The following is a 16,983-nucleotide window of genomic DNA, read 5'->3' as shown; positions in this document are numbered from 1 at the left end:
AATTTAGCAAAAAGGTAAACAAGAAACCGATAAAAAAAAAAAAAAAAAAAATGAAGCTTTGTAGAAACGGGGACATTTTTAAATTGCTGGCTCTTTGTTCACAACTGAGAGGGAAACAAAGAGCGAGGAAGAATTAGAGAGCAAGAGTCGAACACCATAACAGAGCTTACACACAAGAGCTTCAAAAAGGTTGCATATTGAGAAATGTATGAGTTTGGGTTTTTGAGAAAATTACCATTTCATTCTTTGATGAAAATAAGAAAAGTGGGCTTTGATATGCAAGTACAGACAGAAGGAAAAGGCCCCCGCGCATATGTGCCGAGATAAAATGGTCAAGCTCAATGGAGCCTGAAAAATCACCCGTCTTCAAAGAGCAGCTCGGAGAGGGAGTGAGTATGATTTGCTCCTGACTCTGTCTCCCTCACAATGCGGGGATCGCATCGCCCTGATCACAGCAGTCACTCTGAGGCTTAGCGGCAGGTGGGCTCCATATAGCCTCCAAACCGGTGCCACCTGCACTGTGCACATTGACCACTGAAGCAGCAGCCCGTCAGTGGGCTCCTCTGATCAGTGTTCACTCAGGCAAGGCTGGGCTGGAGGAGATATTCCCCCGGTCTTCGTGTGAAGGCACTGGCCCGGGATCAGTCGCTGTCTCATCTCCGCGCTGAGGCAGATGGGTGGCTTGAATTGTCAGGCTGTTCTGTGGGCCTGTTGTGCCCGTTCATCAAAAAAAAAACGTTGCTTTTTTTTCCTCTTCCATCCTCGCCGCAGCAGAGAGGAAGAGGGGAAGTCCAAATGATCACCCGAGGAACTAATGAATGTTCCTGGTTTTTCACCTCAAAGGATGACACCCTGCTGCAGCTCATATACAGAGGCAGCACCGGGTTTTGTTGTGCGCCTGTAGGGGGGAAGTTTGCAGCCGTGTGTATGATAAAATAAGACTTTCACAATAATTATATCTTAAGTGCCATGTCCCACTGAGCATTAGTCACTTAGACCTTGCCTCCATGCTTTAGCTCTCACAAAGCGCAGGTTGTTTTTGGCGATGGCCAACCCAGTTTCAGACCAAGCAACAAACAAACTAATATAAGTCATGCACAAACCGCTGTTAATTAAATAACTATATCTCAGATGTTTTACACTAAACTTTCATTTTTAAGCTTGCAGTTTTAACCCTATAAAGCCATTTGTGTCATATATGATACACATTTTCAATTCCGTTTTTCGTTTTCAGTTTAATCAATACTTGACAAAAATACTGTTGTATACCTTTGAACACTTCCCCTGTTCACCCTGGACCATACCATTGGCACTTCAAGTACATATCATATATCATACACCAGAAAGGTCGTGTAATAACATTTATATATATATATATATATATATATATATATTGTTATAGGACTAAATAAAGGGTTCAATTTCAAAAAAAAAAAAAGAATTTTCTGCCAATTCTTTCATAGTTCAGGTTTTATAGGGTTAAAAACTAGTCTCGGCCTGGTCAACTACAGCCTTTTACACTTCTTTTTAATTTTTTAATCCACATGTTATTGTTCAGTTGTTCAGTGCCACATTTCTACATACAACAGTTAATTTACTGAGACCTGCTGCACAGTTTTGGCACCACAGCATCAGAGGCTTGCATCGCTCTCGTCCTCTTGACTAAACATGGCAAAGGAAGGGCAATAACTTTGACCGCTGACTTAAAAACAGACATCGATGTTGCAATATACTAAAAGCTGTCTCCTGTCCGGACATTTTGTATACATATTTTCAAACCTTTTGGTGATGTCTTCAGAGGCTTTGTTTCCTGCTATTTCAAAAGACCGACACTGTAAAACAACAAAGAGAGGTGGAACGGGATCAAATGTTCACCGGCTGAAGATGTAAACTAGCGCTCACTTAAGAATTCAAATGAATGCTCCGAACAGAGGATTTGAAATGATTAACAAAAACGGATCACACAATTAACTGCATTTACACTTGCATAATGGGTGGAATAAGACGTTTGACTACTTCTGGATTTGGAAAGAGAAACTCGGTCCTGAGGAAAAATGAAAAAAAAAAAAAAAAAATCCCTATTACTCCTTCCTTTGTGTGCCATTCTCCACCAGCAAATAGGTACATTGTCCCCGTCATTCTTTATCATTCCCTCTCTCGTTCCTCAGCCACAGATATTGCACAGTGCCAAGCGATATATTAAATACTGAGTGCATCCAAAGTTCAAGGTAGTTCTTTAATTTATAATCCAACCATTAATAAAAAAAAAAAAAAAGCAAGGCCACAGGATGTCAAAACAAGGGATTTAAGTCTTTCTTTGGTTTTGTTTGTTTGGCCATGCAATATTATCTTGTCACACAGTATGATTATTTTATAAAGGGATCTGAGCCGGGTCAGTTCACATGCACCCTAGGTGATTTTTCATTTTCACTTTCTTTTCTTTTTCTTTTCTTTTTTTCCAAATGGACAACAAAAGAATCCATTAACACCGTATCCTTGTCTCCGCAAAGTTATTTACTTCTTAACACAGTCCTCACCGAGCATCATTATCTGCTCATCTGTCCTTGGGAGGGAGATTAGAGCCCTGTCTGCCTTTATTAAGTTAAATGATTTTTTTTACGTTAGTGAGTCACCGAGTCAGACTCAGTAAACTGCAGTGTGAGTCTTGCGGCAGGATAAAGGTCAGCGCAATTTGCATATCTCACCAGCAATGTTTCATTAGCCAGCGGCCCCAGGGCATACCAAGACACAGACGACAGTAAATGATTCTCTACAGGCTTTGACCTTTAACATTGGGTCATTTTTGTCACACTTAATTTTTATAGATAGAATAAATGGAGGCAGGAAACAAAGGCAGCGGTGAGAATTCTTGCAAGCCGTAAACTCTTCACACAGGAGCTCCTTCTGTAACAGCGCTACAGTTACTGCTCATTTAGTTAAGGCCAGTAAATCACCTGGACTAACTTGTGGAGTGCTGTCTCTCTATGGCCACCAACTTTGAGCGACCTTTCTCGTGAGCACATGCGGCCCCTGGGCGATTGTCCTGTCCTATTGTGTGATTGGAGCGTAAATACTGGCCCGAGGACGGGGGTCAAAGGTCGTGACCCTTGTGACACTAAAGGGTGTCTGCGCCACCCTTTGGGATGCCTTAGACGGTAGAGGAACGCCGGGGCTTTTCTTCACTTCGACCCTCCTTGTCGAGTAAAAAAGGCATTTGAAAAATGTCCAAAAAAAGTTTATTTTGACAAATGGTTCCCACGTGAGGTGGAATTTCTTGAAATTCATGGAATTTTGGAGGGTCTATTCCAGACCGGGAATTTAAACAATTTTTGGCACAACTTATGGAACATCATGGAAAACTGTTAGCTTCAGTTTAAGATAAGATAAGATAAGATATTCCTTTATTAGTCCCACAGTGGGGAAATTTCACATATTACAGCAGCAAAGTGGATAGCAAGATATGAAGCATAATTTACACTATAAACAGTATATACAGATAATAAGTACCAAAGAGCAATATAAACATTATAAACAAACAAAATAGTAAATCACCAAATGTAATATTAATTCCCCATTGTGTTCATGTTACCTTCACTTACCCAGGTAAATCCTAACGAAAAGGATACTGAAATGCATGGTATCCTCGAATCTGAGGCGTATTTAAAATTTTGATCTAAGAGAAAATATCATGTTATGTTTATGTGGACTATGGGAACATTTTAATCATGGAAAGTCACAAAAAAGTCCAGAAATCTCACATTTGACATAGTGTGGGAGCAGAGTTTGACTCCTCAAGGCAAAGGAATATCTCTTTAATTTGACATAAAAACAACGGCATTGTGCACAGTCTCCTTTGCCCTGAATGGGATCCCTGTCATGAGACACTTGACGGCGTTGACAGAAACTTGACAGAATTAAATTTGAGATTTTGTTATTCAAAGAGGGCAGTGCATATTAATGAACATTTAAAAACCAAAGGAAACATGCCAGATTTTGCCTGCGGGCTAATTAGTTGTAGTCCTTGGACGCTTGATGTTAACGCACAAGACGCAGCTGTTAAATTACATATACATAAAACAGATGCATGAAACAGACACGTCAGTCTCATTTAAAATGTATAAAAGCACTAAGCTGAAAGATATACAAATAATTAGAAAAACTAAACAGTATATACTGCCTGTAACCATCAAATATTCACACAACCACAACACAAAACAGATTACGACCAAAGAAATACATTTGCGTGTGAAGCTCATGATTATCCAAAGGCTTTCTTTAAAAATCAGTCCACTTACTGACAAATGAAGTCTCGCCCAGGTAGCCCCTGCGTCTCAGCACCACCTCCAGGAACTTGACCTCCTCATCGACCACATACCGCTGCCTCTCCAAGGAGATCCAGGCCCAGTTAAGGCGGAACTGCTGCTTCTTCAGTTTGTTACCTCCTGCAAAAGAAAGCGCACAGTCGTCGAGAATATTAGAAAAACCTCGAGAGTCAGCCAAATAAACAGCATCATTCAAAAGCACTTCACGAGGAGAAATAAAACTGCTCTCAATAAAGCATATCGAGTCTAACTAAACAATTTAAGAGCCAAATGCCTTCCTTGAAACGTAATTATTTTAAACATTTGCATAGCCTTTTCTTTCTGTGGTGGCACAGCAATTTTCCGTACACCCTTATTAAAACGATACCTCGAGGACTTGACTTTGAGACTCCTTGCGAGTGTTCAGTGGGAGGTACGAGTGTTGCGCGGCCCTCATGCAAAACGCAAAAAGAAGCACGCCGTCTAATTGCTTCATTTCTAATTAAGATAAAAGGTGTCTGTTTCCTGTCTGAACTGGCTTATTTTATCCGCGCCTTTTGAAGTCGGATTCAAAGGCAGTGGCTGTAGTCCTGGAGGGCATCGGTGCTACCGTTTGACCACAGAGAGGGAGACAGAGGGAGAGCGGAGCCACACACAGACATCAAACACACACGGGCACATGCACGCAAAACATGTGCATGCAGATCGCCTCTTGGAACTACGAAGAGATGCACAAACACTGACTCATTGACACACACACTCGACTAATGCAGTAATTGGTGGAGTATTAAGTAGGAGGCTAAACCGCAGTCACGCCCCGGTGGGTCTTACAGTAAGAACATCAGGCTGAATCAGCCAGACAGGAAACAGAGAGCGGCTGCTGTTAAACTGGATGAGGATATTGAGGGGAAGAGATCCAGGTGACTGCCCCGCTAAACAGCTGGCAGTGGTGAAAGTGCTGGGATGGAAGACAAATAGCCGGGAGGGAGCAGGGCTATTGTTGGAGAGCTGTCGGAGTGTTGCCTTTGTTTGTGTTAGCCACTACAACTAATAAAGGTTCCCAACCCTCTCCGCCACATCCCACCCTGTTTGTTACGGTCAGTAAATCTGCCACGTCCCGCTGACCGCTCCGCTGTGCCCATTTCCTTGCTCACGAGCGTGGTAAAACCTATACACATTCACCCTGGGTGTTTTATTAGGTGTGAGGGCGCATGCATTTGCGAGCGTGTGCGCGTGCCGAGTGTGGGGGAGAGCGCGTACGCGTGCACGCGAAATCTCCCCTGCACCTGGTCGGAGCTTTTTTCATTTAGTCTACACGTTCCCTTACTTGGATTAAAATGGGTTTTAATACCAATGACGTGTCTGGTTTTTGGGAATACTGAGCCAGAACTGGGACAAAAAGGACAAAGTCAGCGTGAAGCGCAAGGACAGAGGAGATAAGGGAGCGCTATTTTCCCCGTGTCTGGTAAAACGAACAAATCAGCTGAATAATGTAGTCGGATACTTTTCGTTAATTTATCATGAACACATGGGGGGGACTGTGATTGATAAACCCCAGAACGGGATGTGCGTTCTTGCGGCTTATCGGCGCAGTTCTGGGTGTCCACACAAATGTAGAAGACAGAAGTTGAAGTTCCTTGAACTTATAGATCTAGTTTTGCCGGCGGACTTCAGACAGACCCGTTGACGTCAATACAAAGCCATAATCGGGACAAAAGGGCACAGGCGGTGTGAGGCACGGGCAGTAAGGAGGCCACAAACTGTTTTTTTTTTCTTTCTTTCTTTCTTTCTTTCTTTCAGCTGAACCATTAATTTGGTTAAATTTTATTATAAACTCTCATGAACACATAGATCTAATTTCTCCATTTGAAAATAGGCATTTGACTTCAGTGGCATCACTTCAACCCAAGATGTTCATGAATCACTGAGCCCATTAGAACTCGAGCTTTAGTCCTTTTGTGAGTCGCAAGAAGATAAGAGTTGGTCTTAGTGTCTATTTTCAAGTGGTACTCTGTGAGATTCTTATATTTCTCTTATTTTTATTCTGCTGCGCTGTTTCTGCAGTAGTTTTTCCATACATCAGTCTGTGTTGCCATAATGTCTTTTTCCTTGGATTTTCTGTTGACGGAGATCGAGTTTCTCTGCTCTATTGTTTAGGTTCACACATGGTGGCGATTCTTCCTCTTATTTATTTATTTATTTATTCATTCATTCATTCATTTTTTGCAGATTAAGTAACTAATAACCAGCAAATTATTATTATTCATTGTTACTTCTGTAGTTTCAGCGTTACTGTGTGCATCTGACGTCAGTAACATCAAAACATCAGGATGTGGGAAAAAAAACATGACAGTGGGAAAGTGTCTAGATCTGCATCATATTTCTGCATCTTAATTCATTTTCATCAGTTTATCAGCACAACTGCATTCACTGTGAGTCAAAATGTTTTGCCTTTCACTGTCAGAAAAGGACTAATTCAGAGCACCTTCTTATCTGTGTGGGACTATGGTGACATGGAAAATATGCATGCAGCTTCATCTTTACTGAAGAAGCTAGATGTTGCTTTTCACTCAGCGCCACGCTTTGTTACTGGTGCTTCTGCTAGGAGCCATCACTGTGTGTTTGTATGAGAAGGTGGAATGGACGTCACTGTATCTGAGAAGGAGAATACATCTTTTAATTTTCATAGCTAAAGCCTTAATGTGCAAATTACCCCGTTACACATGCAGCCTGTTATCCATCCGCCATCAAACATATAACACATGTTCTTCAAATAAGCTTCCTCTTCAAACTCGGACAGAGTTGGGGAAATCTGCCTTCCATGCCTCTGCCCCACATGCATGGAATGAACTGCAAAGCCTCTTTAACTTAGCCTCCCTACCTACAATTTGTTATTTTTAAAAGGTTTTTTGTGCTTAGTGCTGGTGATCCTAGCCCTGGTTTAGCCTGTATTGTCTTGTCAGTCTTTGTCTTTGTGCAATGGTACCCCTCTGTGTGTCTATGTGTAATTGGTGTCCTTCTGTGTTTTGAAACTTATATTTGTTTTAATAATCTTTCCATGCAATATTTTTAATTTTATGCAATATTTTTTTTTATAATTTTTATACTGAACATGTTGAGCTACATGTTACACAGGTAATGCAGCTAGCTGATGTTAGCCAAGCCCACAAACCAGTGTGATGTCAGTTCACTGAGCGGCAGTCACAGCAATGCAGGTACGCTGCTTCTCACTGGCTACTGTCATGCATTGTTATCCTGAAATGTCTTCAACATGTTGTGTCAAGGATTCAAAAGTGACTACAATTAATGATGTGTCCTCAGTGCTGGGAAATAATTTCCCAGCACTGATTGTTTACAGCGGCAAATCTGTCTAAAGTAAACCCTTTCATTAACTGCCACAAGCTGGATAATAACTGTTTATTAGTACAATTACCATTACTTTCATCGACAGGCAAATGAGAGTGGCAAAACAAATTGTCAGAGATTAGAAATTTAGCAAGTCTTGTTTTCAGGAGGTCTGCCACAGTGGAATTCTGCCTCCTGTGTGTTCCACATCAATCCTGAGGAAACAGGGGACCTGTGTATGACAGGACCTCCCTACTCCCTGTGGATAAGAGCCAGCAGCATGGCACGCATGCCACCAGTAAACACTGCATGTGTGATCTGTGAGTCATGAAAGAGCCCCTCCTCTGGCCCTGAGGTAATGGAAAGAGAGTGTGAGCTGCAGACACACTTTGGTCTAGTCTGTTAATGTAACACTGCAGAGATGGAGCTGATCTAAAGCCTAATGCTAGAATATGGGGAAATAAATTATATGTGATCATCTCGCTATAATCAAACACCCGGGCAGAGACATTCCAAGACCATTTATAGGCAAACGTTATCACAAAGAGCCCTATACATCTCGGTATGAACATTAAATTGTGACATGTATTGCATAATTATTTACATGACACTGAAGAGCAGCTAAGCTTCAAAAGGCACTGCGCTCCCTTTCACGATGAATCATGTCAAACACCTGTTTGCTTTCAACAGTGTTCACAAATATAAAATAGATCTACTATATAAATTATTTACGCTTTCATATTCATATCCTTCATATCCATATCTTTCATATTCTTTATCCTCCTGGGGAGGATAAAAACCAAAGCAATGCCCTCAAACCTCAGGAAGAATGATTTATGTTCACAATTTAGACTACATACATTCCCACCATGACATGAGTAAATATTGGATTTAGGAAGCTTTAAAGTCTTGGTAGAGCTGCAGTGTGGCCTTTGGGGAGCTGGAAAGTGGAGGTGCTTGTTTCCAGAGGACCACTTCACTCCTCCAGATTTCTTTCTAATTAAGATAAGCAGGGGTTGAAGTAAGTCCACTTCAAAGAGGCCCCAAGGAAAACACCAGAGTTAATCTTTAAACAGTGCTCACAGCACTGAGCCCAGAATTTAGTGAACAATATTTGTATCATATACATTTGGGCACATACACAGCCGTGGAGTTCATTGCATTACAATGCATCATACACACTAATTGGCATCCTGTATGCTGTTCGTTATATCTACATCAGCTTACATTAGAATGTTTATTCTCAGTAATACCCACATTCTCAGTTATTCTCATCACATCATATGGCAGTGTAATGAAAACCCCTATAAATAGCCTGCCATCTTATTTCATCTACTGGATAAATCGACTGCCTTCATGCTCTCCTTTTCTGAAAGTAGCCGGTAATATTTATAATCCAAGAAGTGGAGTCTTTACGTCTGCTGCTGCGCTCACCGAAAAGTCGCTCTGGATTAAAGTGACAGTTAAATGCCTAAAATGTAAAATGTTAAAATGTTAAAATGAAGCGGGTAAGTGAGTGCTCCATCATTTCAGCCACTTAACCGTGAAAAGGCCTTGTACAGTGCGTGTAGGTGTGCAATTGTGCAAAAAAAAAAAGGGCCTTGCACATGTAGCTGTACAGTTAAACACGCTCTCTGTCGGCTAACACAGCGGGGCGTCTGATGAGGGACAGAAGCCTTTTGAAAGAGACCAAAGAATGTGAGCGGCGGGGCCGTGCCAACATAGTGCCCCTGTCTCCTCCCTGCATACATGTTGCAGACAGCCCTTATTTGGTCACCCTCAAGGATTGTGGGGCCGGGATGCCCCATGGACCCTCATCTGTTCATTCAGCCGGGCAGACAGACAGGCGGCCCTTTGCCCACAGAGCGAGCACCACACTGATTAGGCTGGATAAATTGGGACCAGATGTATCGACCCTCTGAACCCGGTTCAATAGGGACAATACATCTAAAAATACTTAATGATCATACGGACAGGCTGCTGCAAATGGCTCTGTGTGACAACAGTTTCCACGATCTGTAATCTGACAGTAATCCACTCAGATAACGCCACGATGCTGCAGCAGTAAAATGCCAAAGCTCAAGCAGGCAGCACACTGCGTATGGATATGAGACAGCAAAAACACTCGAAGGACAGAGATGTTCTCTCGTAGTTTATGTGTAATTCACGAGCATTCCTTTCAAATGTGATGAAAAAAAAAGGAAAACAGACACAACTGCAGCGTCCTCATTATCTGCATCTACCCACCATCTCTGAATTCCTTAACAAAGGCATCATATCTGAGCACTGGAGGAGTGTGCCTCTCTCTGTCATATTCATTACCTGTTTCTTTAAAGGCAACAGAGGAATTTTAACATACTGTACACACATGCAACTGTGTGTGTGTGTGCGTGTGTGTGTGTGGGAGCAGACTCTTGGATTTTGATGGTATCGTTCTCATCTAATTAGTGGCCATTCAAGTTAGCTGGCTCAAACTCACAGTACAATCTGCTTAAATAGTTAGTGCAAATTTAGCATAGCATTCAGGAAAGACTATATCGCCTTGAAAATGCAAAGACAAGATGTCTCTTTTAAGCGTCGGTGAGCTCATCTTATTGAATAAATAACCAGTCATAAGACAAAAACTTTGAATTCGCCTTTGCAGTGCAAGAGCCTCCAGCACCCCGTTATTAAATGGAAATACTGTATCAATGCAGAGCACGTAAAGTGTGAAAGAACAGCTAATTTTCTCTCATAGCTGTTCACATGCATACAAATATTTACTAATTTAGATAACAAAATGCTGGAGAGGGACTTTTATGCACCTGCACTCTGGGAGCCATAGTGTTTTATTGAGCACATTACAGCACATTATTTAGGCCTGCTCAAGCACATAAATAAATAATTTGTCAGTCCCCTTTTATTTTATACCCAACAGCGATTATTCATTTAAGCAAAGAATAGCAAGTTGTCAGAAAATGTGTAAATAACATCTTTGTTTTTTTTTTTTCCATTTGGTGGCTGGAGAGCTGATGTGACAGTCATATTTAGCTCCTAACTCCCCCCCCCTTACAAGGCGAAACTGCAAATTACGTTCACATCGAGGTGCAAGAAAAAGCATCGGTGAATATTGTCTGAGGGAAAATCCTGGTGCAAGATCAGGTTATTGCGAGGGAAAACGGACATATTCCGTCATTACCACTTGCATTAACTCTGTGAGTGTTCTTTCGGTAGTACAGCGTACCAGACCGGCATACTTTTCACCTCTCCAATTAAGGGAAAAAGGATACGATAATCCCGTTGAAGGAGAGGGAGCACATGGCAGGGCAGAGAAAGAGCGATATGGTCTAATCACCCTGAGCCTTGTATCAGCAATAATGAGTGGGGAGTTGGCTACGGGTTGAAAGATTTAGAGCTGTTATGATTTCACAGACCCTAAACTCTTTTCTTCCAGCACAGCCTTGCAGGGAAGTGGACGGCCATAAATTCTGGCCGTTCTGTAGGGGCCATTTCGGCTGCTGTTGTGCCTCCGCGGCCACTCGGACACAGCGGTCAGTCTAAAGGGACATCTGACGAGCCTGAAAAGAAGGCCAAAGGCTCCTCCGAACAAAAGTGTTGGGTCAGAGAGCCGTGCAAAGGCTTAAAGCGAGCGAGGCTTTGCTCTCAGCAGGAACAGTTCTTTGAGCTTAACGTCTGAACCACCATTACGGAGGTGATTTAACCCACAGCGCCTTCTCCAAATTTGGAATACAACGGCGGGCTGTTCTCTCGCTTGCCTGAAATTCTCAATGACCAAAGGGGACCGGGGAGTTCGCTTTAATGGTTTTTTTCATATCATGAATAAACATGTTTCGAAATGAGAGACACCTCTAAAACTGTTTAAAACTCCAGGCATGGCGAGGTCTTTACTCATTACACCTCTGCTCATAAAGATCACTGCCCTGCTCATTCTTCTGGGGATACAATTATTTTCTTCTGCTGGCTGTGCTAAATTTGCATCCTATTGATATTTTGAAGATTCTGAAACCGCTTTTACACCGAGCACACAGGTTTTACACAATGTTTTTATTTTATGCGGGACTACCAGGTGTGGGTGATACAGACATAATCAAATATCACAATATCATTGACTGAATATCTCAATATTGATATTGTGACGATATTATAGGGATGACTGTGGATTTTTGATAACCAACCATTAGTAATGTGGATATGATGACCAAGCAGGTCAATCAAGAAAAGACAAACCTTATGCCATATCATGATATTATGATGACATCCAGTCTTACATCATGATGTTGATATAATATTGATTTATGACCCGGCAAAAAAATATAAATTAGTCACTGAATTTCATCTCCAGGTTAACTGGTGTGACAGTCGACAAGAACAGAGTGTTTTCTCCGCCGCTGGCTCTCTCACCGCCACTTCCCAGACACATTACGGTGACGGCCGATGGGCAGAGAGAGAAATGAAAGGTGCATGAGAGCAAGGGCATTTCTTCAGCCACTAACTAACATCCACAGAAAGCCACTCAAGGCACCGCACTTCACTTTATGATTTAGACCTGCACTCCGCTCTGCCTCGGTGTTCTTATAAACTTTGCCTTTCTTCCTCTTATAGCGTGACTGACAGTAAACACCCTTTTAAACACGGCCGACAGCGTGCTTCCTCTGCCCGCCTTTTTTCCCCCTCTGATTCCAAATTGCCCCGGTGAGGTTGTTGTGGAAACCGCTCCGTGACTTTACCTCGGCGGTCACAAAGCGGGAGCCCCCACGCTTGTGTGGAAAAGGCAGTGAGGAATTCCCAGAGCTCTTATTTCAGACGGAGCTCCTTTATTTGTGGCCCGGGACACGGGAGCGGGAGAGGAAATACAGTGCGATGGGAGGGAAAGGTCAGTCCTGTCCTGGGAGTCTGCCTCATGCTCCAGCGCCCTCACACACTGCCACAGATGACGCCATTTCTCATCTACTAGCCTAAACCCTCTGCACACAAAGCATAAGGGAAAACTCTGGCTGCTGGAATTCTATTTTTAAAAGTCTTTGAGCATTTTGTCCTTGAGGAAGTTTTAAAATGAATTTAGCAAAAAAAAAAAAAAAGAGTAAGAAATGCATCAAAGTGTAGCTGTGGAACAAATCCCAAACAGCAAACAGCTCAGTATAGCTCTCTTTGGATACTTTGCAAGAGGTCAATATTTCCCTGTGTCTGGAAATTACTGGCATAATGTACATGCAAAAAAATCCCGGGTTTTTAAGTATAATCCTATTAGCCTTGCCTGGGAATATTAGTTCAAGCAGAATCTTTCAGCACACCTTTAGGATTAGGGAACAACTCGCTCTGGATGCACAACACTGCAGAAGATAGGCTCTGTCATGAGTTGCTGGTTCCAACCGGGGGCACAGGGTGTCCTGCCAAGCGCCCAAGGTCAGGACTTATCCCTGGTCGAGGCTACATCGTTAGGGCTGGAAAATAGGCTGTTCAGACTTGGGTGGGCACAAGTTATTCAATAGCATTTTCCTCCTTTTGGTTGAGCCGTGTCTCCTTTGCAACATAAGAAGGGGAAACCACCCTCAGTCTCATTTGAAACGACACTAAAATCTTCCTGCGCATCTGAAAGAGCTATAGTTCTGCCAACATTTTGAAGCTAAGGAGCCTTTTTTTTTTCTCTGGCTTTGTTGTTTATGAGACAAACAGGATGAGGACTATTAAACCTGAAAAATGAAAAGATGGAAAGTCGAAGGCTCAGAAACAAGCGAGTGAATAAGTCAATTAGCCTCCTTTGTCTTTAAGACTTGATCCAGCAGGAGCATGAAAGTTGTTGCTCAAGGCTTTTCTGGCTTCGATAGAGTAGGTGAGGTCAGAAAAGCATTTCACAATTGCCCTTGAATAACATACCTATCTGTCAAAAAGGATGGAGCCTGTTGAGTGTATTAATTAACAGTCAACCATGATGTTTACAGAGGAAAAGCCTCCACTTTCAATAGCAGAGGAAACAACAACAAAAGGCAGCTTTAGCAGCTGCAGGGCGTTCCTTAACATTCACATGTAAAGGTCAGTCCGGATTAAATATTGAGAGGTTTTCGCTCATTGCCAGTCAATTATATATGGCCACTCTGACAGCCACAAGGCCACAGTTACCGAGATAACGCTAACAAATCTTCTGTGACCCACTGAAATACAGCAGGCTGCATAAAGTAATAAACCCCCACCCAAACACCATGTTTCAACAGGAAAAAAAAAAATCTTTTGGATGCTGTTTGCTTGGAAAACAAACATCATTTTTCAAGGCATGTCTGGCGCTCTGTAACCATCCAAAGTGCAGAAATGAGCTTCATGGGGTCATTAGACTCTCTGAATAAAAGATGTCTCCGTCCCAGAGGGGAAAAAAAAACACAAGTGTTAAAGACACCTCGACACTCCAGTGGTGCTGGCGACTTGCATGACTGCATTGAAAAGAACAGAGGCAGGGATATAACAAGGAGTAACAAGGGGAAGTGTGAAAATGGGGGAGAAAACAAAGCAACATAAGGATGGAGGATAAAAAGACCCGACAAAGAGAGGGGGACGTGCTTTTTCTTGACCTCTCAATGCACAGTGTTTGCTCTCTTGTCAGACCGAATAATGGTGGACTGTTTGCTGAAAGCAGCAGTGTGAGGCCGTGGAATATAAAACCCCATCCCTGTCCCACAGACTCATGAGCTCCATACTAATAGAGCCTGCTGCTTCTCGAGTCTGTTCTCAGGGCCAGCCTCCATTGGTTTCATTTAGAACGGCATGTCTTAGCTGCATTACACAGTTGTTACTTGCAAATCCTCACATATAGAGGAGGGGGGCTTGCCTTAGTGGAAAACACGCTCTGAAAGGCTGAATTTGTAATTCCTAAAGAAGTGGTAAATGACCCAAGGTTCTTTGTTTGTGGCTGGCGGAAAGGGGCCTTAAAGTAGCACCATGCAAACCTGCATGTTAAAGATAAGCATGCTCGTCTGCATACGTGAGAAGAAGGGAGAAAATATCTGAGGGTTTAGTGTTGTGGATTGTCTCCATTCTTGGAATAATGGAATGAAAATACTTTCCGTTCGCACTGAAAAAAAAAGCTCAGGATATGAAAGAGTAAGGTTGCCGCGAAGGATTCTTGTAAAGTCCCATTTAAACAGGCACAACGCAAACATTTTGCTTTAAATTCGAATTATTGTGAAGACTGAGGCATTATGCTGTGAATTCATAATATGTGTTTTAAGATGGAAAGACTTCTCTTTGGGCGTACGAGCGAACACAAACCCTTGACATGAATTCGGTGACTTATTTTGAGCCTCTCAAACACCGACAAGACAGACGCGCCCCAGGAGCCCTGAAGGGACGCCTTGTCTCATTTGCCCTGATGGCACAGCTGGAGCTCCAACCTGTGAGTACATTTTGTTTCATTGCGTGTGATCAATCATCTCTTTATGTTAAACCATTAATCTCACATTAGCTCCAGGCCGTCATCAGATCTTTCCCTCCAGGTCTCTCGCAGGCACAAGTGGAACGGCAGTGCAGCCAGGCCACGTGCTCGACAACTATTATAGATGCGCCCCACCCATATTTCAAAAAACCTAAACTCCGCACACGCAGATCATAAATCATATTTTCATACTGCTCGCCTGTCTACGCCAATTTCAAAGCCCAATCTGGCAGCTTCTAAATCCCTTCCATTTGTTTCATGTGCGAGTGTCTATCTGTTTTTTCCTGGCAGTGACAGACGTAAACAGATGACTAAAGCGCTGACCATTAGCCAACTGTTTATTGAACGGAGCGGCGGCAGCTGACTGTTTTTTTGTGATAGGATTCTCACGTTATCCTGTCAGGTAACGTCACCAAACGCGGCGCTTAGTTAAGTATATCTGCAAGTTAAAAGTACTGCCATATGTGTCGGATTTCCTCAGAATGTATCTTTGATGCCTCAGCTTGTGTGCTGCAGGTATTTGCAAACAGGTGCTAATATTAGTTAGCAAGCAGGGAGTGGAGGGTTTTGCTCGTTTTTGAGTCACAGTCTTTTGATTTGTGTCCTTTAATCCGCTCCTCCTTCTTCCCTCTTCTGCAGATATATCTTGCTTTCAGCCACAGTAAAGTCAGTCAGTGTTCTGCAATGTATGGATTAAGCCAAACTCCATTCCATCTTATCGTTCTTCAAGGCTCAAAATAAAAAAACAAACAAGGAGGAGGATATCTGCAATCCCCTTTTAATGAAAACATGATTCATTTCAACATAGACATCCTCGTCTCTCACCAGCAACTGGCCTGCCACTTTGTTTGACAATTTGCGTCGCTCTGTGACCCAAGATTAATTACGTCAATGCTGGAGAATATGAGAAACTCCCCTGAAATAGATTTGACTCTGCCCGGTTATACGATCAGGATCTTCGATATGGATTTTCGGCTCAAAATCAATCAATACCGAGAAGGAAACATCCTACACGAAGAAAATCTTCACCCTGTATTTATTTTTGGGAGCTCAACTTTCAGGAACTTGCCTCTCGGTATTTGAAAATCTACAGAAAAAAAAAAAAAAAAAAAAAAAATGAGTAAGGCTCAGCAGGAAAATTGCTGCACTAGGCAGCGTGACATGCTACACGCTCTGGTGACATTTGTATTAGAGAGGCTTTAGCTCTCACCCATCTGATGTTTATTTTCTAGCAGTGACACTGAATCATAAAATATGCCCACATGCCTGGAGAAGCAGTTAACTCTCGAGCAGTCGGTTCCCTTGTTTCTAATTCTTGTTTTTTCATTCTCAGTTCGACTGTATATCTGTGTGATATCAGGCTATAAATTACAGTCAGCAAACCGAACTTTTATGTAGTATCTTGCAATATTCGGTTAACGCAAATTATCCGAAGCTGCAACAATACAAAATATAATGTGCCTTTGTGACTTTTTTTGCCTTTGTTGACAAATTCAGCTTTATGAGAGCGAGGCTGAGTCAGTACTCCGAGGAAGACGGCAAGGCAGCTGGGTGGATATGAAGCGAACAATAAAGGGGTTTTTCAAAGAATAACCACCGGAACGCGCTTTATAGGCTTTATCAAAAGACAAAATTACAAGTGTATCTTTAGCCTTGCTCAAGTACTCTTAGACTGGCCTGGATAAACCCTGTGTTATATTCATAGTATTGTAGATAACTTGGACAACTGTATGGATTGGCAGTGACATTCACTCAGTGGCCACTTTATCCACCTGTACAGTCTAATACAACCCAATACAAACGTTCTACCATAAGGATTCCTTTCCTGCTGCCTATAATGCTCAGGTTTTCTCGTTGTCACCGTCATAGAGGCGTTCATTCACTTCTATGTTTGGCATTGAGCTCATAGCTCGCGGT

The 16,983-nt window shown here is 42.4% G+C and overlaps 1 protein-coding gene across 1 annotated transcript in view; it reads right to left on the bottom strand.

The window, feature by feature from the left end:
• frem2b (FRAS1 related extracellular matrix 2b) overlaps window positions 1-16,983 on the bottom strand; it is a 70,960-nt gene that overhangs the window by 34,749 nt on the left and 19,228 nt on the right. Inside the window, exon 3 of the mRNA XM_030067299.1 lies at window positions 4,296-4,442. Coding sequence (XP_029923159.1) covers window positions 4,296-4,442 — 147 coding nt within the window. The remainder of the gene's footprint in view (window positions 1-4,295; window positions 4,443-16,983) is intronic.

This window comes from Myripristis murdjan, chromosome 13, assembly GCF_902150065.1.
Source record: "Myripristis murdjan chromosome 13, fMyrMur1.1, whole genome shotgun sequence".
Classification (NCBI taxonomy): Eukaryota; Metazoa; Chordata; class Actinopteri; order Holocentriformes; family Holocentridae; genus Myripristis; species Myripristis murdjan.
The sequence above is the reverse complement of the archived record's forward strand: the minus strand, read 5'-3'. Positions and strand labels throughout refer to the sequence as shown.